Here is a 26,245-nt window from a genome sequence, read left to right on the forward strand (position 1 = left end):
ACATGCTAGAATTTTTTACTGTAATGACTTGTGACAAATGACATCTCTTTATAACAATTCCAATCTACATGAAGGTAAGAAGAGGACATTTATACATGTACATCTAATTATAACTGCTTGTGACCAAAGACATCTTTATATACCAACTTCAATTCAGATGATGGCAAGAAAATTATATCCATACAAGTATGTCTACAGTCTTTCCACAGCAAACCATGTGTATGGCTGGAGCCCCTTAAGGGTAAAACAGGGAAGAGCCTGTTCTGTGCTAAAAGAGGATTGGTGATTGGGAAAACAGTAGTTTCTTTACCAGAGGATGCATCTATAAGTACATTTGGGTGAGTATGGTTGGGAATCAATGTGCATAACTGGACTGTGCTAGTTACAGGTTAGCAAAACAGTGGTCGATGGATGTAAACATGCTGAAAGGGTGGCAGGTAGTATGTCTAATCATTTCTCTGTGAAACATGTGTGAGTCTGTAGTGGTTTTAGGAAAATAGGAAATGGCATGTATGAAGTTGACGAATGTGAGTGCGCTTGGAAAAGAAGCCTTTCTGCAGAGATACCAATGGAGATTGAGTGAAGTCATTGAATGAAAGTAAATGAAAGAAGGGGTGTAGGAGAGAGGTGGTAGGCATTTAAGGAAACAGAGCTTACATATGTGTGTGAAGTGTGTGACATCCAAAAGGAGGAGAGGTGTGAAGGGTATGAGAAAAGGAAATGAAAGATGGAAGGAAGAAGTTGAACTGCTAATGCAAAAGAAGAGGTGTATGGATTGTATCTGTAGGGATGGAGTGCAAGTAGTTGGGAAGTGTATAAGAGAAAACAGCAGAGTGTCAAGAGAAGAATTTGAACTGAAAACAAGGACAAATCACAGATGGGTTGAGAAAATATCAGTGACCTTCTAAGGGAATAAGAAAATGTTTTGGAAGGAGGTGAATTGTATGAGGTGAACAAGAATGTGAACAACAATAAGGGTAGCAAAAGGAAAAGTGGTAATAGGCAAAGAGGAGGCAAAAAAGAGACAAAGTACTTTGAAGGACAGTTAACAGTGTTAGATGAGAGGGAGGTGGATGTGTTATGTTTGGGAAGAGGTGACATGGGAAGTGACAGTATTGATAAATGGTATGGAAAAAAAATGAGACAGTGAAAGCCTTGTGTAAGATAAAGTGCAGCAAAGCTACAGGAGTGGATGGGATTGTTTCTGAAGAGTTGACAGAGGTGTGTACTGGTTCAGTCAGGCTATTCAGCATTTGTTTGGCCCAAAGTGAGGTGCAGAGGAATGGAAGGATCCATGTATATAAACGCAAGAAGAAAAACACATAAAGGCAAGATGAAAAAAGTGAACATTCAAATTACAGAGGTATATGTTTGTTGAGTACAAAACCAGTAGGGTGTTTTGGAGGGTGGTGATTAAGATGGTCATGATATGCAATCAATATCTGACTGAGCAGAAGTGTAACTTCTGGGAAGGAAGAGGATATATGGAGTAGTGTGGCTTCAGGGGATATAGAGGGTGTGTAAACCAGGTGTTTGCTTTCATGACTGTGCATGACAGATACTTGAAAAATGGGAGTGAATTGTATTTGGCATTCATAGATCTGGCAACAGTATTTGAAAGAGTCAAAGAGAGGCCCAAAGCAAGGTACTACACATATAAATGAGGTAGACAGAAACTACCAAATGCAGTGAGAGTGAGGCATTTGTGTGAATAGCGAGGGAGGATGGTGAATGGTTTTTGGTGGTGAGTTCATCAAGGATGGAAGAATTCACCAAGGTTGTTAAATCTGTTTATGGACAGACAAATGAAGCAGGAGAATGTAAGGGCCTTAGAGTAAAAAGCAAGTCTACAGTATACTGGAGTTGGGAGGATGCTTGCAGATGACACAGCTCTGGTGACAGATTCCACAGAGAAACTCCAGAAACTGATGATAAAGTTTGGCAAAGAGTGTGCAAGAAGAACAGTGAAAGCAAATGTGAATATATGTAAATAATGAGGTGCAGCAGGGAAATAAGTTTCAATAGGGAGGATGTGGAAGGAATGGAGTGCTTTAGGATCCTACGTGAGAGTGGACTTGGAAGCAAATGGAACCATGTAGGCTGAAGTAATTCATAGGGTGGGAGAGTGGGGTAAGATCCTATGGTACACTGAGTAGAATGTGGAAAAATAAGTCAGAGAGTCTGTTTGGGGAAAAAAAATGAGTATTTATAGAGTATAGAAGTCCTAACAGTAATGTGTGAATGTGAGTCTTGGGCTATGAGTACAAAAGAATGGAAGAGGATGAATGTACTGGAAATGAAATGCCTTAGGACAATATAAGGTGAAAGGTTGGTCGATCATGCAGTGAATGACAGTTTAAGATTGATGTTATAGTAAGAGACAAGGGGGGAAGAATGCAAGAAACTGTACATAAAAGGGATGCATGTAAGGTTAGGGATAAGTGAAAACTCTTTTGCCATGGCCATCTCCTCGATGGAAGTTCCTAGGCGGAACGAGCATCAGAGATATAGATAGATAAAAAGAAAACAGTCTAATGCAAGAGTTGACCTTGGTGTGACGAAATGGTTCAGACTTGTGGAAAGGAAAAGCAGAGAAAGACTGACTAAAAGAATCTGTATTTCAAAAAATGTAGCTACCTACCGACAAGTACTGGTGATGAGATTTTGCCACGATGGCAGGGCTAGCATGTAACATTCACTGCCCAATTTGTGAAGGGAGGAACAGAGAGGGGAAAACTAAGAGGGAGAAGGAAGAATGCAGTGATAAAGGCTTTTGGATATCAGTTCCTAAACGTTAACAAACATAAGAGGAACACTGGAGGCAGAATGTAGTATATAAAGGATGACATGCTGTCAGTCAGCTGAACCTGGGCATATAAAGTGGTCAAGGTAAACCACGAAATAATCTGTGGAACTTGGCTGTGGTTCAGGTATCAGTACATTAAACATGACAGCTAAAGAGTGGATGAGTGTGGTCATTCTTTACTTGTTCCAGATAATACTTTGCTCAAGTGAAAGAAGCAGTTGTGTATGAGATCATTTTTCGTTTTATACTTGATCACCATTTCCCATGTTAGTAAGGAAACACTAGGAACAGACAAAGATAGGCCACACCTGTTCACATCTATTCTCTTGCCGTCATGTGTAATGCACCGAAAGCACAGCCCCCTATCCGCAGCCAGGCCATACAGAACTTTACATGGTTTACTCTAGATGCTTCACATGCTCTGGTTCAGTCCACTGACAGCACATTGACCCCAGTATATCATATTGTTCCAATTCACTCTATCCTGTGCATGCCTTTCACCCTCCTGCATGTTTAGGCCCTGATTGCTCAAAATCTTTTTCACTCCATCCTTCCGTCTTCAATTTGGTCTCCCCATTCTCCATGTTCCCTCCACTTCTGACACATGCATCCTCTTTGTCAACCTTTCTCACTCATTCACTGCATATGTCCAAACCATTTTAGTACACCTTCTTCTGTTCTCTCAACCATATTTTTTATTACTACATATTTCTCTTACTCTCTCATTACTTACTCAATTAAACCACCTCACACCACAAATTGTCCTCAAACTTTTCATTTCCAATAAATTCACCTTCCTCCACAAAGCCTCATCTGTAGCCCATGCCTTTCACCCATATAATATTGTTGGGACAACTATTCCTTAAAACATATCCATTTCTGCCCTCTCAGATAATGTCATCTCTTTCCACAGATTCTTCTGTGCTCCTAGGACCTTCAACCCCTCCCCCACCTTGATATTATCATTATTATCATCCTTATCATTCTTATTATTATTACTATCATCATCATCATTACTACCATCATTAATATTAATACTGTTATAATGTCTCAACTGTATAACTGTCTTCTTTACCGCACAAGATTCTGGGTGAATCAATTAGAAAGCTGAATGAAAACAAAATGTAAATAAAGATCATAACCATAGAAGCTGTAATTCTAAGTATCCTGTTAACTGTGTAGCAATAAAAAATAATTAGGTGTACCTTACCTTGTCAGTGTGGGACTGTGGGTACATATTGTGCTTGTGAGCATGAGCCAGCTGGGTAGAAAGCATGGCCACCTTGGTGCGCAGGTGAGAAGCCTCTGACTCCATCCGGTGTGCCTCTGTTTGTGCCTCCAGTAGCCTTCCCTCCAGACCAGACACCTGTAGCAATATGTGGATAATAGTTCTTAACACACCTTTCTTTCATACTTCATCAAAGTTTCCCACATCCGTTCACATCCATTCTTGAGCTGTCATGTGTAATGCACCAAAACCACAGCTCCCTATCCACCACATCCAGGTCCCAGGGACTTTCTTTGATTTACCCTGGATGTTTCACATGCCCTGGTTCAGTCCAATGACAGCACATCAACCTCAGCATACCTCATCGATCCAAATCGCTAATCCCATGCACGCCTATACCCTCCTGCATGTTCAGGCTCCAATCGCTTAGAATCTTTTTCACTCCATCCTTCCATCTCCAATTTGGTCTCTGTTCTTGTTCACTCCATTCCTGACACAAATATCCTCTTTGTCAGCCTTTCCTCACTTATTCTCCCTATATTTCCAAACTATTTAAGCAAACACTCTTCTACTCTCTCAACCATGCTCTTTTTATTACAACACATCTCTTTTAGCCTGTCATTACTTAATCAAACCACCTCATACCACATATTGTCCTCAAACATTTCATTCCCACACCCTCCTATGCACAACACAATACATATATTACTGTTGGGACAGATTTTCCTTAAAACATACCCATTTTTGTTCTTCCAGATAACTATCACTTTCCACACATTCCTCAGCATTCTCAAAACCTTCTCCCCCACCCCCCACCCTATGACTCACTTCCACTTCGATGGTTTCATTTGCTGCCATGTCCACTTCCGATATCTAAAACACTTCAATTCCTCCAGCTTTTCTCCATTAAAACTTACACCCTAACTAATTTGTCCCTCAACTCTGCTGAACCTAATAACCTTGCTTTTATTCACATTCACTCTCAACTTCCTGCTTTCACACTCTTCCAAACTCAGTCACCAACTTCAGCACTTTCTCACTTGAATCTGCTACCAGTGCTGTACCATCAACAAACAGCTAACAGCTGATTGATTCACTTCCAAGACCCTTTCATCCTAAACACACTGCATACTTGCTCCTCCCTCTACAACTTTTGCATTTACCTCCCTCACTATCCCATCCATAAACAAATTAAACAACCATGGTGACAACACAAACACCTGCCAAGGACCAACCTTCTCTTGGAACAATTCCTCTCTTCCTACTCTTACACAAGCCTTACACCCTTGATGAAAACTTCTCACCGCTTCTGGCAGCCTACCTCCAACATGATATCTTCTCAGAACATTCCACAAAGCATCTCTATCAACCATAAGTCTCCAGATCCATAAATGCCACACAGAAATCCATCTGTTTTTCAAAATATTTCTCACATACATTCTTTAAATCAAAAATCTGATCCACACATCCTCTACCATTTCTGAAACCACACCTTCCCTACTCAATCTGATGCTCTGTACATGCCTTCACCCTCTCAGTCAATACCCTCCCATACGACTTTACTGGTATACTCAAACTTATACCTCTGAAGTATGAAAACTGACATTTATCCCCCTCGCCTCTATTCAATGGCACTAAACATGCATTCTGTTAATCCTCACGCATCTCAATATTCATTTATTATACTTTGTTGCTGTCTCCCGCATTAGCGAGGTAGCGCAAGGAAACAGATGAAAGAATGGCCCAACCCACCCACATACACATGTATAAACATACACATGTCCACACACACACATATACATACCTATACATTTCAACGTATATATGTATATACATACACAGACATATACACATATACACATGTACATAATTCATACTTGCTGCCTTTATTCATTCCCATTGCCACCCCACCACACATGAAATGACAACCCCCTGCATGCATGCAAGGCAGCACTACGAAAAGACAACAAAGGCCACATTCGTTCACACTCAGTCTCTAGCTGTCATGTAATAATGCACCGAAACCATAGCTCCCTTTCCACATCCAGGCACCACAAAACTTTCCATGGTTTACTCCAGACACTTCACATGCCATGGATCAATCCATTGACAGTACGTCAACCCCGGTATACCACATCGTTCCAATTCACTCTATTCCTTGCACACCTTTTTGACCCTCCTGCATATTCAGGCCCCGATCACTCAAAATCTTTTTCACTCCATCCTTCCACCTCCAATTTGGTCTCCCACTTCTCCTTATTCCCTCCACCTCTGACACATATATCCTCTTGGTCAATCTTTCTTCACTCATTCTCTCCATGTGACCAAACCATTTCAAAACACCCTCTTCTGCTCTCTCAACCACACTCTTTTTATTACCACACATCTCTCTTACCCTTTCATTTCTTACTCAATCAAACCACCTCACGCCACATGTCCTTTCCAACACATCCACCCTCCTCAGCACAACTCTATCTGTAGCCCATGCCTCGCACCCATATAACTTTGTTGGAACCACTACACCTTCAAACATACCCATTTTTGCTTTGCGAGATAATGTTCTCGCCTTCCACACATTTTTCAACGCTCCCAGAACTTTCGTCCCCTCCCCTACCGTGACTCACTTCCACTTCCATGGTTCTATCTGCTGCCAAATCCACTCCCAGATATCTAAAACACTTCACTTCCTCCAGTTTTTCTCCATTCAAACTTACATCCCAATTAACTTGTCCCTCAACCCTACTGTACCTAATAACCTTGCTCTTAGTCACATTTACTCTCAGCTTTCTTCTTTCATACACTTTATCAAACTCAGTCACCAGCTTCTGCAGTTTCTCACAAGAGTCAGCCACCAGTGCTGTATCATCAGTGAACAACAACTGACTCACTTACCAAACCCTCTCATCCACAACAGACTGCATACTTTCTCCTCTCTCCAAAACTCTTGCATTCACCTCCCTAACAACCCCATCCATAAACAAATTAAACAACCATGGAGACCACGCACCCCTGCCGCAAACCGACATTCACTGAGAACCAATCACCTTCCTCTCTTGCGACTCGTACACATGCCTTACATCCTCAATAAAAACTTTTCACTCCTAGCAACTTGCCTCCCACACCACATATTCTTAATACCTTCCCCAGAGTATCTCTATCAACTCTATCATATGCCTTCTCCAGATCCATGAATGCTACATACAAATCCATCTGCTTTTCTAGGTATTTCTCACATACATTCTTCAAAGCAAACGCCTGATCCACACATCCTCTACCACTTCTTAAACCATACTGCTCTTCCCCAATATGATGCTTTGTATATACTTTCACCTTTTCAATCAATATCTCGCATATAATTTCCCAGGAATACTCAACAAACTTATACCTCTGTAATTTGAGCACTCACTTTTATCCCCTTTGCTTTTGTACAATGGCACTATGCATGCATTCCACCAATCCTCAGGCACCTCACCATGAGTAATACATACATTAAATATACTTACTCCATCTCCTTCTCACATCACCACTATTTGTTATTACTTCCCCATTAGCCCCCTTCATCGATGTTCCCATTTGTTCTCTTGTCTTACGCACTTTATTCACCTCCTTCCAAAACATCTTTTTATTCTCCCAAAAATCTAATGATACTCTCTCACCCCAACTCTCATTTGCCCTCTCAATATCATCCACATATACACGTCATCCACTTTCTTAATAAATTCAACTGCAATACCATCCACTCCAACCACCTTGACACATTTCATCTTACACATGGGTTTCACCACCTCTTCTCTCTTCTCTAAACCACTCTCCATGAATCTCTCACTTTGCATACAACCCCAACCAAAACACAATACATCTACAAGCCCATCATGAAACACATTCAACAATCCTTCAAAATACCCACTCAATCTCCTCCTTACCTCATCACTACCTGTTACAACTTCCCCATTTGCTCTCTTTAGCTATGTTCCCAATGCTATTTTGTTTTTTTCTCTATCAACCTCCTTCCAAGACATCTCAATCTCTGAAGTTTACTGATATTTGCTCACCCCAATGCTCATTTGCCCTCTTTTTCAATCCCTGCACCTTCCTCTTGACCTCCTGCCACTTCTCTTAAGAAGCTGGATCACCAGGCAGGAATAGGGTGGCAAACTCTTATGATGGTTTGAAGATTATCTCAGCAGGAAGGAACAAATGATTCATATTGGAAGAGCCTTTTCCAAATGTGTTGAGGTGACTAGTGCAGTGATATAGGGGTTGGTTCTGGGACCATTACTCTTCTTGGTCTATTCTAACGATTTAACTGAAAGTGGGGAATCCTACCTGAATATGTTTGCAGATGATGCAAAAGTCATAAGAGAAGTGAAAAGCAATTGGGACTGCATTAGTGTATGAGGGGACCTAAATAGACTCCAAAGTTGGTCTGAAATGTGGTTGATGAAATCTAACTCAAGCAAAGGTGAAGTAATGAGCATGGGATACAGCAAATGATGGCTTCAATACGATTATCACCTAGCAGGAAATGAGCTTCCGGATTCGGGGTATATTCCATTCATAAATCTTTTTTGTCAGACATGCTCATCATTTCCCACATAAGTTAGGCAGCATCAAGAACAGATGACTGAGCCTTACAGGGAAAATTCCTCACTTGGCTCCTTGCTCTGCTCCTTCTTTAAGAAAGTAATACTGGAAGGGAGGATTTCCAGCCACCCACTCCCACCCCTCTTAGTCACCTTCTACGACATTCACAGAATACGAGTGAGAAGCTGCAGAAGTTGGTGACAAGTTTGGAAAAGTATGTGAAAGGAGAAAGTTGAGAGTGAATGTGAATAAGAGTAAGGTTATTAGGTTCAGTAGGGTTGAGGGACAAGTTAATTGGGATGTAAGTTTGAATGGAGAAAAATTGGAGGAAGTGAAGCGTTTTAAATATCTGAGAGCGGACTTAGCATCAAATGGAACCATGGAAGCGGAAGTGAGTCACAGGGTTGGGGAAGGGGTGAAGGTTCTGGAAGCAATGAAGAATGTGTGGAAGGAGAGAAAGTTATCTCGGGGAGCAAAAATGGATATGTCTGAAGGGATAGGAGTTCCAACAATGTTATATGATTGCGAGGCATGGGCTATAGATAGGGTAGTAAGGAGGAGGGTGGATATGATGGAAATAAGATGTTTGAGGACAATATGTGGAGTGAGGTGGTTTGATCGAGTAAGTAATGGAAGGGTAAGAGAGATGTGTGGAAATAAAAAGAGTGTGGTTGACAAAGCAGAAGAGGGTGTGTGAAATGGTTTGGATATATGGAAAGAATGAGTGAGAAAAGATTGACAGAGAGGATATATGTCTCAGAGGTGGAGAGAACAAGAAGTGGAAGACCAACTGGAGGTGGAAGGATGGATTGAGAAAAATTTTGACCGATTGGGGCCTGAACATGCAGGAGGGTGAGAGGCATGCAAGGAATGGAGTGAATTGGAACAATGTGGTATATCAGGGTCGATGTGCTGTCAATGGAGTGAACCAAGGCATGTGAAACATCTGGGGTAAAGCAGGGAAAGGTCTGTGGGGCCTGGATGTGGATTAGGAACTGTGGTTTCGGTGCATTACACATGATAGCTAGAGACTGAGTGTGAACAAATGTGGCCTTTTTTTGTCTGTTTTCCTGGTGCTACCTCACTGAAGTAGGGGTCAACGATGCTGTTTCCTGTGGGGTGGGGCATATGTATGTATGTGTGTATGGGAGCATTTATTTATTTATTTATTATTTTGCTTTGTCGCTGTCTCCCGCGTTTGCGAGGTAGCACAAGGAAACAGATGAAAGAAATGGCCCAACCCACCCCCATACACATGTATATACACACACGTCCACACACGCAAATATACATACCTGTACATCTCAATGTACACATATATACACACACAGACACATACATATATACCCATGCACACAATTCACACTGTCTGCCTTTATTCATTCCCATTGCCACCTCACCACACATGGAATACCATCCCCCTCCCCCTCATGTGTGCGGGGTAGCGCTAGGAAAAGACAACAAAGACCTCATTTGTTCACACTCAGTCTCTAGCTGTCATGCAATAATGACCGAAACCACAGCTCCCTTTCCACATCCAGGCCCCACACAGCTTTCCATGGTTTACCCCAGATGCTTCACATGCCTTGATTCAATCCACTGACAGCACATCAACCCCGGTATACCACATCGATCCAATTCACTCTATTCCTTGCCCGCCTTTCACCCTCCTGCATGTTCAGGCCCCGATCACTCAAAATCTTTTTCACTCCATCTTTCCACCTCCAATTTGGTCTCCCACTTCTCCTCGTTCCCTCCACCTCCGACACATATATCCTCTTGGTCAATCTTTCCTCACTCATTCTCTCCATGTGCCCAAACCATTTCAAAACACCCTCTTCTGCTCTCTCAACCACGCTCTTTTTATTTCCACACATCTCTCTTACCTTTACATTACTTACTCAATCAAACCACCTCACACCACACATTGTCCTCAAACATCTCATTTCCAGCACATCCACCCTCCTGCGCACAACTCTATCCATAGCCCACGCCTCGCAACCATACAACATTGTTGGAACCACTATTCCTTCAAACATACCCATTTTTGCTTTCCGAGATAATGTTCTCGACTTCCACACATTCTTCAAGGCTCCCAGGATTTTTGCCCCCTCCCCCACCCTATGATTCATTTCCGCTTCCATGGTTCCATCCGCTGCCAGATCCACTCCCAGATATCTAAAACACTTTACTTCCTCCAGCATTTACGTATATATATGTGTGTATTTGAGTGGATGGGCTATTCTTCGTCTGTTTCCTGGCGCTACCTCACCAAAGTGGGGGTGGTGATGCTGTTTCCTCTTACTCTTTCATTACTCACACAACCAAACCACCTCAAACGACATATTGTCCTCAAACATTTTATTTCCAACATATCCATCCTCATATGTACAACCCTATCCATAGCCCATGCCTCACAACCATATAACATTGTTGGAACAACTAGTCCTCAAATATACCCATTTTTGCTCTCTGAGATAACGTTCTCTCCTTCTTCATCACTCCCTAAACCTTCGTCCCCTCACCCACCATGTGACTCACTTCCACTTCCATGATTCCATTCACTGCTAAGGCCACTTCCAGATATCTAAAACACTCCACTTCCTCCAATTTTTCTCCATTCAAACTTACATATGTAGGGTACTGCTACTGTGTTGTACCTAAAAAAAGGTTGGGAGCTGCTGCTATGTTGTTGTTATAGTGGTGCATTGCTGCAGTGTTGTACCAACACCAGCTGCAGAAAATTCCCTGCTTCTTCGTTATGCTACATAATGTGATAATATAGCAGAGGACTTACCTCATGTTGGTGGTCCTGAAGAGAGCGTTGGAGAGTGGTGATCTTAAGCTGGGTCATCTTCGCCTGGGTATCCCGCTCCAAAAGTGCTCGGCGGGCTTCACTCGCCTCCCTTCGCACCATTGCAACCTCACTCCGCAGTTGCTGACTTAGTGCAGGTTCAAGTATTACCTGCCCCTGCATACCCTGGATACCAAACATGCAGATCAAATGTATCAGCAACTAGGTGTTTGTTATTCATTAAGAAAGTCTCAACAGATCTTAGTACTGAGTTTATAAATATAAAAAGATGACTAATATATGAAAGTCAGAGTAAGAAGACACCTAGATAATCATTCACATTAAGGAACAGAAATGCAGATTCAATAACTCCTGGCAAATAGGGATAAAAAGTTAGAGTATCCCTAAAAACGGCTCAAAAGTGAACATTGTCATTAACTAAGAGTATGAGATATAAGGATGAAACTCAGATAATCAAACCTGATTGCTTTTTCCTGCATTAGCAAGGAGCACCAGCAACAGTTGAAAAAATAACTGCATCACCTCACATCCATTCTTCAGCTGTCATGTGTAATGCACCAAAACCACAGCTCCCTATTCAAAACCAGGACCAGAGACCTTTCCAAGGTTTACATCGGATGCTTAACATGCCCTGCTTAAGTCCACTGACAGCTCATTGTCCCCAGTATTAGATATCAATCCAAACCATATATTCTTAATACCTTGCACAGAGCATCTCTATCAACTCTATCATATGCCTTCTCCAGATCCACAAATGCTACATACAAATCCATCTGTTTTATAAGTATTTCTCACATACATTCTTCAAAGCAAACACCTGATCCACACTTCCTCTACCACTTCTGAAACCACACTGCTCTTCCCCAGTCTGATGCTCTGTACATGCTTTCACCCTCTCAATCGAATAATACTCTCCCATATAATTTCCCAGGAATACTCAAAAAACTTATACCTCTGTAAATTGAACACTCACCTTTATCCCCTTTGCCTTTGTACAATGGCACTATGCATGCATTTCGCCAATCCTCAGGCACCTCACCATGAGTTATACATACTTTAATAATCCTTTACCAACCAGTTAACAACACAGTCACCCCCTTTTTTTGATAAATTCCACTGCAATACCATCCAAACCCACTGCCTTGCTGCCTTTCATCTTCCACAAAGCTTTTATCTCTTCTCTGTTTACCAAATCATTCTCCCTAACCACCTCAACAACTCTATCATCTAACACATTCAATATACCTTCAAGATACTCACTCCACCTCCTTCTCACATCACCACTACTTGTTATTACCTCCCCATTAGCCCCCTGCACCGATGTTTCCATTTGTTCTCTTGTCTTACACAATTTATTTACCTCTTTCCAAAACATCTTTTTATTCTCCCTAAAATTTAATGATACTCTCTCATCCCAACTCTCATTTGCCCTCTTTTTCACCTCTTGCACCTTTCTCTTGACCTCCTGCCTCTTTCTTTTATACATCTTCCAGTCATTTGCACTAGTTCCATGAAAAACCTTCCAAATCCTTCTCTCTTCTCTTTCACTAATAATCTTACTTCATCCCACCACTCACTATCCTTTTTAATCTGCCCACCTCCCACACATCTCATGCCACAAGCATCTTTTGTGCAAGCCATCACTGCTTCCCTAAATACATTCCATTCCTCCCCCACTCCCCTTTCATCCTTTGCTCTCACTTTTTCCATTCTGCACTCAGTCTCTCCTGGTGCTTCCTCACACAAGTCTCCTTCCCAAGCTCACTTACTCTCACAACTCTATTCACCCCAACATTCTCTCATTTTCTGAAAATCTCTACAAATCTTCACCTTTGCCTCCACAAGATAATGATCAGACATCTCTCCAGTTGCACCTCTCAGCATATTGACATCCAAACTCTTTTTCAAGCTCCTATCAATTAACACATAATCCAATAATGCCCTCTGGCCATCTCTCCTACTTACATACATATACTTATGTTATTTATTTATTATTATACTTTGTCGCTGTCTCCCGCGTTTGCGAGGTAGCGCAAGGAAACAGACGAAAGAAATGGCCCAACCCACCCCCATACACATGTATATACATACGTCCACACACGCAAATATGCATACCTACACAGCTTTCCATGGTTTACCCCAGACGCTTCACATGCCTTGATTCAATCCACTGACAGCACGTCAACCCCGGTATACCACATCACTCCAATTCACTCTATTCCTTGCCCTCCTTTCACCCTCCTACATGTTCAGGCTCCGATCACACAAAATCTTTTTCACTCCATCTTTCCACCTCAAATTTGGTCTCCCTCTTCTCCTCGTTCCCTCCACCTCCGACACATATATCCTCTAGGTCAATCTTTCCTCACTCATTCTCTCCATGTGCCCAAACCACTTCAAAACACCCTCTTCTGCTCTCTCAACCACGCTCTTTTTATTTCCACACATCTCTCTTACCCTTACGTTACTCACTCGATCAAACCACCTCACACCACACATTGTCCTCAAACATCTCATTTCCAGCACATCCATCCTCCTGCGCACAACTCTATCCATAGCCCACGCCTCGCAACCATACAACATTGTTGGAACCACTATTCCTTCAAACATACCCATTATTGCTTTCCGAGATAATGTTCTCGACTTCCACACATTCTTCAAGGACCCCAGAATTTTCGCCCCCTCCCCCACCCTATGATGCACTTCCGCTTCCATGGTTCCATCCGCTGCCAGATCCACTCCCAGATATCTAAAACACTTCACTTCCTCCAGTTTTTCTCCATTCAAACTCACCTCCCAATTGACTTGACCCTCAACCCTACTGTACCTAATAACCTTGCTCTTATTCACATTTACTCTTAACTTTCTTCTTCCACACACTTTACCAAACTCAGTCACCAGCTTCTGCAGTTTCTCACATGAATCAGCCACCAGTGCTGTATCATCAGCGAACAACAACTGACTCACTTCCCAAGCTCTCTCATCCCCAACAGACTTCATACTTGCCCCTCTTTCCAAAACTCTTGCATTTACCTCCCTAACAACCCCATCCATAAACAAATTAAACAACCATGGTGACATCACACACCCCTGCCGCAAACCTACATTCACTGAGAACCAATCACTTTCCTCTCTTCCTACACGTACACATGCCTTACATCCTCGATAAAAACTTTTCACTGCTTCTAACAACTTTCCTCCCACACCATATATTCTTAATACCTTCCACAGAGCATCTCTATCAACTCTATCATATGCCTTCTCCAGATCCATAAATGCTACATACAAATCCATTTGCTTTTCTAAATATTTCTCACATACATTCTTCAAAGCAAACACCTGATCCACACATCCTCTACCACTTCTGAAACCACACTGCTCTTCACCAATCTGATGCTCTGTACATGCCTTCACCCTCTCAATCAATACCCTCCCATATAATTTACCAGGAATAATCAACAAACTTATACCTCTGTAATTTGAGCACTCACTCTTATCCCCTTTGCCTTTGTACAATGGCACTATGCACGCATTCCGCCAATCCTCAGGCACCTCACCATGAGTCATACATACATTAAATAACCTTACCAACCAGTCAACAATACAGTCACCCCCTTTTTTAATAAATTCCACTGCAATACCATCCAAACCTGCTGCCTTGCCGGCTTTCATCTTCCGCAAAGCTTTCACTACCTCTTCTCTGTTTACCAAATCATTTTCCCTAACCCTCTCACTTTGCACACCACCTCGACCAAAACACCCTATATCTGCCACTCTATCATCAAACACATTCAACAAACCTTCAAAATACTCACTCCATCTCCTTCTCACATCACCACTACTTGTTATCACCTCCCCATTTGCGCCCTTCACTGAAGTTCCCATTTGCTCCCTTGTCTTACGCACTTTATTTACCTCCTTCCAGAACATCTTTTTATTCTCCCTAAAATTTAATGATACTCTCTCACCCCAACTCTCATTAGCCCTTTTTTTCACCTCTTGCACCTTTCTCTTGACCTCCTGTCTCTTTCTTTTATACATCTCCCACTCAATTGCATTTTTTCCCTGCAAAAATCGTCCAAATGCCTCTCTCTTCTCTTTCACTAATACTCTTACTTCTTCATCCCACCACTCACTACCCTTTCTAATCAACCCACCTCCCACTCTTCTCATGCCACAAGCATCTTTTGCGCAATCCATCACTGATTCCCTAAATACATCCTATTCCTCCCCCACTCCCCTTACTTCCATTGTTCTCACCTTTTTCCATTCTGTACTCAGTCTCTCCTGGTACTTCCTCACACAGGTCTCCTGTGTGAGGAAGTGTGAGATATACTTATGTATATCTCTCTTTTTAAACAAGGTATTCCCAATCACCAGTCCTTTTTCAGCACACAAATCTACAAACTATTCACCATTTCCATTTACAACACTGAGCACCCCATGTACATCACTTATTTCCTCTACTGCCACATTACTCACCTTTGCAATCAAATCACCCATCACTGTAACCCAGTCTCGTGCATCAAAACTACTAACACACTCACTCAGTACTCCCAAAACACTTGCCTCTCATAATCTTTCTTCTCATGCCTAGCTGCATAGGCACCAATAATCACCCATCTCTCTCCATCCACTTTCGGTTTTACCCATACCAATCTAAAGTTTACTTTCTTACACTCTATCACATACTCACACCACTCCTGTTTCAGGAGTAGTGCTACTCCTTGCCTTGCTCTTGTCCTCTCACCAACCCCTGACTTTACTCCCAAAACATTCCCAAACCACTCTTCCCCTTTACCCTGACTGTTATATTTCTCTCTTGTGTCTCCCCTGACGATGTGATTATTACATGAAAGTGCACTTGGGAACTTATCGTGTTTCACTTTCCCCATGGACTCATAGGGATATATATATATATATATATATATATATATATATATATATATTATTTTTTTATTATACTTTGTCGCTATCTCCTGTGTTTGCGAGGTAGCGCAAGGAAACAGACGAAAGAAATGGCCCAACCCCCCCCATACACATGTATATACATACGTCCACACACGCAAATATACATACCTACACAGCTTTCCATGGTTTACCCCAGACGCTTCACATGCCTTGATTCAATCCACTGACAGCACGTCAACCCCGGTATACCACATCGCTCCAATTTACTCTATTCCTTGCCCTCCTTTCACCCTCCTGCATGTTCAGGCCCCGATCACACAAAATCTTTTTCACTCCATCTTTCCACCTCCAACTTGGTCTCCCTCTTCTCCTCATTCCCTCCACCTCCGACACATATATCCTCTTGGTCAATCTTTCCTCACACATTCTCTCCATGTGCCCAAACCACTTCAAAACACCCTCTTCTGCTCTCTCAACCACGCTCTTTTTATTTCCACACATCTCTCTTACCCTTACGTTACTCACTCGATCAAACCACCTCACACCACACATTGTCCTCAAACATCTCATTTCCAGCACATCCATCCTCCTGCGCACAACTCTATCCATAGCCCACGCCTCGCAACCATACAACATTGTTGGAACCACTATTCCTTCAAACATACCCATTTTTGCTTTCCGAGATAATGTTCTCGACTTCCAAACATTCTTCAAGGCTCCCAGAATTTTCGTCCCCTCCCCCACCCTATGATCCACTTCCGCTTCCATGGTTCCATCCGCTGCCAGATCCACTCCCAGATATCTAAAACACTTCACTTCCTCCAGTTTTTCTCCATTCAAACTCACCTCCCAATTGACTTGACCCTCAACCCTACTGTACCTAATAACCTTGCTCTTATTCACATTTACTCTTAACTTTCTTCTTTCACACACTTTACCAAACTCAGTCACCAGCTTCTGCAGTTTCTCACATGAATCAGCCACCAGCGCTGTATCATCAGCGAACAACAACTGACTCACTTCCCAAGCTCTCTCATCCCGAACAGACTTCATACTTGCCCCTCTTTCCAAAACTCTTGCATTCACCTCCCTAACAACCCCATCCATAAACAAATTAAACAACCATGGAGACATCACACACCCCTGCCGCAAACCTACATTCACTGAGAACCAATCACTTTCCTCTCTTCCTACACGTACGCATGCCTTACATCCTCGATAAAAACATTTCACTGCTTCTAACAACTTGACTCCCACACCATATATTCTTAACACCTTCCACAGAGCATCTCTATCAACTCTATCATATGCCCTCTCCAGATCCATAAATGCTACATACAAATCCATTTGCTTTTCTAATTATTTCTCACATACATTCTTCAAAGCAAACACCTGATCCACACATCCTCTACCACTTCTGAAACCACACTGCTCTTCCCCAATCTGATGCTCTGTACATGAATGAGTGTGTTAGTGGTTTTGATGCACGAGACCGGGTTATAGTGATGGGTGATTTGAATGCAAAGGTGAGTAATGTGGCAGTTGAGGGAATAATTGGTGTACATGGGGTGTTCAGTGTTGTAAATGGAAATGGTGAAGAGCTTGTAGATTTATGTGCTGAAAAAGGACTGATGATTGGGAATACCTGGTTTAAAAAGCGAGATATACATAAGTATACTTATGTAAGTAGGAGAGATGGCCAGAGAGCGTTATTGGATTACGTGTTAATTGACAGGCGCGCGAAAGAGAGACTTTTGGATGTTAATGTGCTGAGAGGTGCAACTGGAGGGATGTCTGATCATTATCTTGTGGAGGCTAAGGTGAAGATTTGTATGGGTTTTCAGAAAAGAAGAGTGAATGTTGGGGTGAAGAGGGTAGTGAGAGTAAGTGAGCTTGGGAAGGAGACTTGTGTGAGGAAGTACCAGGAGAGACTGAGTACAGAATGGAAAAAGGTGAGAACAATGGAAGTAAGGGGAGTGGGGGAGGAATGGGATGTATTTAGGGAATCAGTGATGGATTGCGCAAAAGATACTTGTGGCATGAGAAGAGTGGAAGAGGGGTTGATTAGAAAGGGTAGTGAGTGGTGGGATGAAGAAGTAAGAGTATTAGTGAAAGAGAAGAGAGAGGCATTTGGATGATTTTTGCAGGGAACAAATGCAATTGAGTGGGAGATGTATAAAAGAAAGAGACAGGAGGTCAAGAGAAAGGTGCAAGAGGTGAAAAAAAGGGCAAATGAGAGTTGGGGTGAGAGAGTATCATTAAATTTTAGGGAGAATAAAAAGATGTTCTGGAAGGAGGTAAATAAAGTGCGTAAGACAAGGGAGCAAATGGGAACTTCAGTGAAGGGCGCAAATGGGGAGGTGATAACAAGTAGTGGTGATGTGAGAAGGAGATGGAGTGAGTATTTTGAATATTTGTTGAATGTGTTTGATGATAGAGTGGCAGATATAGGGTGTTTTGGTCGAGGTGGTGTGCAAAGTGAGAGGGTTAGGGAAAATGATTTGGTAAACGGAGAAGAGGTAGTATAAGCTTTGCGGAAGATGAAAGCCGGCAAGGCAGCAGGTTTGGATGGTATTGCAGTGGAATTTATTAAAAAAGGGGGTGACTGTATTGTTGACTGGTTGGTAAGGTTATTTAATGTATGTATGACTCACGGTGAGGTGCCTGAGGATTGGCGGAATGCGTGCATAGTGCCATTGTACAAAGGCAAAGGGGATAAGAGTGAGTGCTCAAATTACAGAGGTATAAGTTTGTTGAGTGTTCCTGGTAAATTATATGGGAGGGTATTGATTGAGAGGGTGAAAGCATGTACAGAGCATCAGATTGGGGAAGAGCAGTGTGGTTTCAGAAGTGGTAGAGGATGTGTGGATCAGGTGTTTGCTTTGAAGAATGTATGTGAGAAATACTTAGAAAAGCAAATGGATTTGTATGTAGCATTTATGGATCTGGAGAAGGCATATGATAGAGTTGATAGAGATGCTCTGTGGAAGGTATTAAGAATATATGGTGTGGGAGGCAAGTTGTTAGAAGCAGTGAAAAGTTTTTATCGAGGATGTAAGGCATGTGTACGTGTAGGAAGAGAGGAAAGTGATTGGTTCTCAGTGAATGTAGGTTTGCGGCAGGGGTGTGTGATGTCTCCATGGTTGTTTAATTTGTTTATGGATGGGGTTGTTAGGGAGGTGAATGCAAGAGTTTTGGAAAGAGGGGCAAGTATGAAGTCTGTTCGGGATGAGAGAGCTTGGGAAGTGAGTCAGTTGTTGTTCGCTGATGATACAGCGCTGGTGGCTGATTCATGTCAGAAACTGCAGAAGCTGGTGACTGAGTTTGGTAAAGTGTGTGAAAGAAGAAAGTTAAGAGTAAATGTGAATAAGAGCAAGGTTATTAGGTACAGTAGGGTTGAGGGTCAAGTCAATTGGGAGGTGAGTTTGAATGGAGAAAAACTGGAGGAAGTGAAGTGTTTTAGATATCTGGGAGTGGATCTGGCAGCGGATGGAACCATGGAAGCGGAAGTGGATCATAGGGTGGGGGAGGGGGCGAAAATTCTGGGAGCCTTGAAGAATGTGTGGAAGTCGAGAACATTATCTCGGAAAGCAAAAATGAGTATGTTTGAAGGAATAGTGGTTCCAACAATGTTGTATGGTTGCGAGGCGTGGGCTATGGATAGAGTTGTGCGCAGGAGGATGGATGTGCAGGAAATGAGATGTTTGAGGACAATGTGTGGTGTGAGGTGGTTTGATCGAGTAAGTAACGTAAGGGTAAGAGAGATGTGTGGAAATAAAAAGAGCGTGGTTGAGAGAGCAGAAGAGGGTGTTTTGAAATGGTTTGGGCACATGGAGAGAATGAGTGAGGAAAGATTGACCAAGAGGATATATGTGTCGGAGGTGGAGGGAACGAGGAGAAGAGGGAGACCAAATTGGAGGTGGAAAGATGGAGTGAAAAAGATTTTGAGTGATCGGGGCCTGAACATGCAGGAGGGTGAAAGGAGGGCAAGGAATAGAGTGAATTGGAGCGATGTGGTATACCGGGGTTGACGTGCTGTCAGTGGATTGAATCGGAGCATGTGAAGCGTCTGGGGTAAACCATGGAAAGCTGTGTAGGTATGTATATTTTGCGTGTGTGGATGTATGTATATACATGTGTATGGGGGTGGGTTGGGCCATTTCTTTCGTCTGTTTCCTTGCACTACCTCGCAAACGCGGGAGACAGCGACAAAGCAAAAAAAAAAAAAATATATATATATATATATATATATATATATATATCCCTTGCCTTGTTCTTGTCCTCTCACTAACCCCTGACTTTACTCCCAAGACATTCCCAAACCACTCTTCCCCTTTACCCTTGAGCTTCGTTTCACTTAGAGCCAAAACATCCAGGATCCTTTCCTCAAACATACTACCTATCTCTCCTTTTTTCACACCTTGGTTACATCCACTCACGTTTAGACACCCTAATCTGAGCCTACGAGGAGGATGAGCACTCCCCGCGTGACTCCTTCTTCTGTTTCCCATTTTAGAAAGTTAAAATACAAGGAGGGGAGGATTTCTGGCCCCCCGCACCCGTCCCCTCTAGTCGCCTTCTACGACACGTGAGGAATGTGTTTTAGATATCTGGGAGTGGATCTGGCAGCAGATGGAACCATGGAAGCGGAAGTGAATCACAGAGTGGGGGAGGGGGCGAAAATCCTGGGAGCCTTGAAGAATGTGTGGAAGTCGAGAACATTATCTCCGAAAGCAAAAATGGCTATGTTTGAAGGAATAGTGGTTCCAACAATGTTGTATGGTTGCGAGGCGTGGGCTATGGATAGAGTTGTGCGCAGAAGGGTGGATGTGCTGGAAATGAGATGTATGAGGGCAATATGTGGTGTGAGGTGGTTTGATCGAGTAAGTAATGTAAGGGTAAGAGAGATGTGTGGAAATAAAAAGAGCGTGGTTGAGAGAGCAGAAGAGGGTGTTTTGAAATGGTTTGGTCACATGCGAGAGAATGAGTGAGGAAAGATTGACCAAGAGGATATATGTGTCAGTGGTGGAGGGAACGAGGAGAAGTGGGAGACCAAATTGGAGGTGGAAAGATGGAGTGAAAAAGATTTTGAGTGATCGGGGCCTGAACATGCAGGAGGGTGAAAGGTGGGCAAGGAATAGAGTGAATTGGATCGATGTGGTATACCGGGGTCGACGTGTTGTCAATGGATTGAATCAGGGCATGTGAAGCATCTGGGGTAAACCATGGAAAGTTCTTTCCACATCCAAGCCCCACAGAGCTTTCCGTGGTTTACTCCAGACGCTTCACATGCCCTGGTTCAATCCATTGACAGCACATCGACTCCGGTATACCACATCGTTCCAATTCACTCTATTCCTTGCACGCCTTTTACCCTCCTGCATGTTCAGGCCCCGATCACTCAAAATCTTTTTCACTCCATCCTTCCACCTCCAATTTGGTCTCCCACTTCTCCTCATTCCCTCCACCTCTGACACATATATCCTCTTTGTCAACCTCTCCTCACTCATTCTCTCCATGTGACCAAACCATTTCAAAACACCCTCTTCTGCTCTCTCAACCACACTCTTTTTATTACCGCACATCTCTCTTACCCTATCATTACTTACTCGATCAAACCACCTCACACCACATATTTTCCTCAAACATCTCATTTCCAGCACATCCACCCTCCTGCACACAACTCTATCCCACACCCACGCCTCACATCCATACAACATTGTTGGAACCACTATTCCTTCAAACATTCCCATTTTTGCTTTCCGAGATAATGTTCTAGACTTCCACACATTCTTCAACGCTCCCAGAATTTTCGCCCCCTCCCCCACCCTATGACTCACTTCCGCTTCCATGGTTCCATCCGCTGCCAAATCCACTCCCAGATATCTAAAACACTTTACTTCCTCCAGTTTTTTCCATTCAAACTTACCTCCCAATTGACTTGACCCTGAACCCTACTGTACCTAATAACCTTGCTCTTATTCACATTTACTCTCAACTTTCTTCTTTCACAACTGAAATATACCAATTTCCCACAGGGCAGAATGAATGACTGTACTGAGGTGCGTCAATATTACTAAAGTTCTCAAAGGTGACAGTTAACAGATCACAGCTATGATATATTACAAGATAATGGATATGTAGAAAGACAGTTATCTGCTTACTGGAAATACAATACATTTGTGGAACTACTGATAAGCCTATCAAACACATAAAACGAACTTTCATGTCTTTCACAAATGATTTCAAGAAGTGTTCATATCTGAAGTAACCCTCCAAAATTTGATTTGTTCTGAGGGGCAGTCTGATGTTCTGAGAGAGCTTTTAATGTCTTTCTTCAATGATCTGTGCTTCAGAAATAGATAGGGGATAAAGCTTACCCTTGCAATTTTCAAGGCCGTGAACTCCTCTTTACCACTGGATCATTTGAAAGCAAAGAATCCCCCAGTGTGAACTCAAGACAATGATACTTTGATCATCTTATGACTGGTCATGTAATTAATACTAAGTAAACAAAGGCCAAGTTTTGCCACACTGACCACAATCTTGTATATCTTAAATAGTGTCTATATTTGCAGTAACAAACAGTATGAAACACAAGGTCATGCTTTCTCTAGAAAGCTTAGAACACTGTATTGTCAGAGAAAACATGATTCTTGACATGAACTTCTGTAACAGTGAATATCTGGCAGCAGGGATTTTCAATGTTTACTTTAAAAGTGTCATCTCATGAAACTCAATTTTTCCTTTGTTGCCTGGTTCATCTTGCATCACAAAACAATTTCACTGAAGGCCTAACAGTATATCCAATGGGAATGGATACCTAAAACCAGACAAACAGGCAAAGGAACTCCATATTTTTCTTACGATGTAGCATTTTAGATTTAGCAGATCTGCCATCTAGTCCATGCACTTGTAGCATTTAGGTTGGCCTATGGCTGCAACCTCAACTGTTCTGATACCATAAGTATTACCCAGTGTCATATTCACGAATGAATTCTGATATGCCATCACTGATGAGAACTTGGACCAAATAATTAAAAAGACAACAAGTTGCAGAGGTATGTTACAGTACATTACATCTGTTTTGAACCTCACCTGTCCCTCCAGGTTGTTAATATTTAGTTGAGCATTCAGCCTTCGAACTTCTGCCTGTGCCTCTTTCAGCTGGGGCTGCAGAGATCTGACTTCCTCCCCTAAAACTTGCACCTCCTCCTGCAGGCTGCGATCACCTAACTTCTGAAAAAGAAGTACAGCCTGGCCATGACAGCAGTTGAGTTTTTCTAGTTTCCATTACACCAGCATAATAGTGTACATCACTGCTTGAGTCAACTCATACCAAAATGTATGGTTATACATACGTTGCATGAATATCTGTTATGCACTATGATCTATGGGAGAAATGTTTACCATTAACAATATTTTTATCAAGAGATACTTACCCATATCAAAGGAATATAAACGACCACTGTATGGCAACAAACAGACTGTTACAGGCCAACATTCAGCACAAATATTTGGATGACATATCCCACAGTAAAGCTTTGAAATGCAGGATCCAGCTGTGTATCAGCCGAAAAGAATGAAAAAAAAAAAGAGGCCCTATATCTATAAGCTGTAGTGAAAGGGCTGAAATGAGGAAGTGCCAAGAGATTTTTCATAATCGAATAACCTAAGAATCACAGACAGGAAGGCTGAATTCCACAAAAAAGGAAGAAACAAGTTTTACAAAAACATTTGTGAATTCTAATGTAGAGAACAGATGGAAGAGATGGCTAGTTTGAGAAGAAGATTGACTCAAAAAATTTCAAGCAACCATTAGTTTTAATATGAATTAGATATGAGGCACAACAGTCAAGTACAAGAAGTATTCAAAAGGTGCAAGAAATTAATACAAAAACCACAAAATTTTGTGTGTGGTGGGGTGGCGATGGATGAAGGCAAAAAGTATGGATACTTTTTTATTTTTTTTTTATATTATATTTTGCTTTGTCACTGTCTCCCACGTTAGCGAGGTAGCGCAAGGAAACAGACGAAAGAATGTCCCAACCCACCCACATACACATGTATATACATACACGTCCACACACGCAAATATACACACCTATACATCTCAATGTACACATATATAAACACACACAGACATATACATATATACACATGTACATAATTCATACTGTCTGCCTTTATATATTCCCATCGCCACCCCGCCACACATGGTATAACAACCCCCTCCCCCCTCATGTGTGCGAGGTAGTGCTAAGAAAAGACAACAAAGGCCCCATTCGTTCACACTCAGTCTCTAGCTGTCATGTAATAATGCACCGAAACCACAGCTCCCTTTCCACATCCAAGCCCCACACAACTTTCCATGGTTTACCCTAGACGCTTCACATGCCCTGGTTCAATCCATTGACAGCACGTTGACCCCAGTATACCACATTGTTCCAATTCACTCTATTCCTTGCCCGCCTTTCACCCTCCTGCATGTTCAGGCCCCGATCACTCAAAATCTTTTTCACTCCATCTTTCCACCTCCAATTTGGTCTCCCACTTCTCCTCGTTCCCTCCACCTCTGACACATATATCCTCTTGGTCAATCTTTCCTCACTCATTCTCTCCATGTGACCAAACCATTTCAAAACACCCTCTTCTGCTCTCTCAACCACACTCTTTTTATTTCCACACATCTCTCTTACCCTTACATTACTTACTCGATCAAACCACCTCACATCACATATTTTCCTCAAACATCTCATTTCCAGCACATCCACCCTCCTGCGCACAACTCTATCCATAGCCCTCGCCTCGCAACCATACAACATTGTTGGAACCACTATTCCTTCAAACATACCCATTTTTGCTTTCCGAGATAATGTTCTCGACTTCCACACATTCTTCAAGGACCCCAGAATTTTCGCCCCCTCCCCCACCCTATGATTCACTTCCGCTTCCATGGTTCCATCCGCTGCCAGATCCACTCCCAGGTATCTAAAACACTTCACTTCCTCCAGTTTTTCTCCATTCAAACTTACCTCCCAATTGACTAGTCCCTCAACCCTACTGTACCTAATAACCTTGCTCTTATTCACATTTACTCTTAACTTTCTTCTTTCACACACTTTACCAAACTCAGTCATCAGCTTCTGCAGTTTCTCACATGAATCTGCCACCAGCGCTGTATCATCAGCGAACAACAACTGACTCACTTCCCAAGCTCTCTCATCCCCAACAGACTGCATACTTGCCCCTCTTTCCAAAACTCTTGCATTCACCTCCCTAACAACCCCATCCATAAACAAATTAAACAACCATGGAGACATCACACACCCCTGCTGCAAACCTACATTCACTGAGAACCAATCACTTTCCTCTCTTCCTACACGTACACATGCCTTACATCCTCGATAAAAACTTTTCATTACTTCTAACAACTTGCCTCCCACACCATATATTCTTAATACCTTCCACAGAGCATCTCTATCAACTCTATCATATGCCTTCTCCAGATCCATAAATGCTACATACAAATCCATTTGCTTTTCTAAGTATTTCTCACATACATTCTTCAAAGCAAACACCTGATCCACACATCCTCTACCACTTCTAAACCACACTGCTCTTCCCCAATCTGAGCTCTGTACATGCCTTCACTCTCTCAATCAATACCCTCCCATATAATTTACCAGGAATACTCAACAAACTTATGCCTCTGTAATTTGAGCACTCACTCTTATCCCCTTTGCCTTTGTACAATGGCACTATGCAAGCATTCTGCCAATGCTCAGGCACCTCACCATGAGTCATACATACATTAAATAACCTTACCAAACAGTCAATAATACAGTCACCCCCTTTTTTAATAGATTCCACTGTAATACCATCCAAACCTGCCACCTTG

General features: G+C 42.4%; 1 protein-coding gene across 15 annotated transcripts in view; it reads right to left on the reverse strand.

The window, feature by feature from the left end:
• Positions 1–26,245, reverse strand: part of LOC139760399 (uncharacterized) — a 216,838-nt gene that overhangs the window by 39,207 nt on the left and 151,386 nt on the right. For 13 of the 15 annotated variants that reach the window (XM_071683539.1, XM_071683547.1, XM_071683535.1 and 10 more), the window contains 3 exons: positions 23,443–23,583; positions 11,416–11,598; positions 4,017–4,172 (listed from right to left, as the gene is read on the reverse strand). In XM_071683539.1, coding sequence (XP_071539640.1) covers positions 4,017–4,172; positions 11,416–11,598; positions 23,443–23,583 — 480 coding nt within the window. The remainder of the gene's footprint in view (positions 1–4,016; positions 4,173–11,415; positions 11,599–23,442; positions 23,584–26,245) is intronic. The other 2 variants (XM_071683534.1, XM_071683545.1) reach the window with 1 other exon arrangement.

The sequence above is a fragment of the Panulirus ornatus genome, chromosome 36, assembly GCF_036320965.1.
Source record: "Panulirus ornatus isolate Po-2019 chromosome 36, ASM3632096v1, whole genome shotgun sequence".
Classification (NCBI taxonomy): Eukaryota; Metazoa; Arthropoda; class Malacostraca; order Decapoda; family Palinuridae; genus Panulirus; species Panulirus ornatus.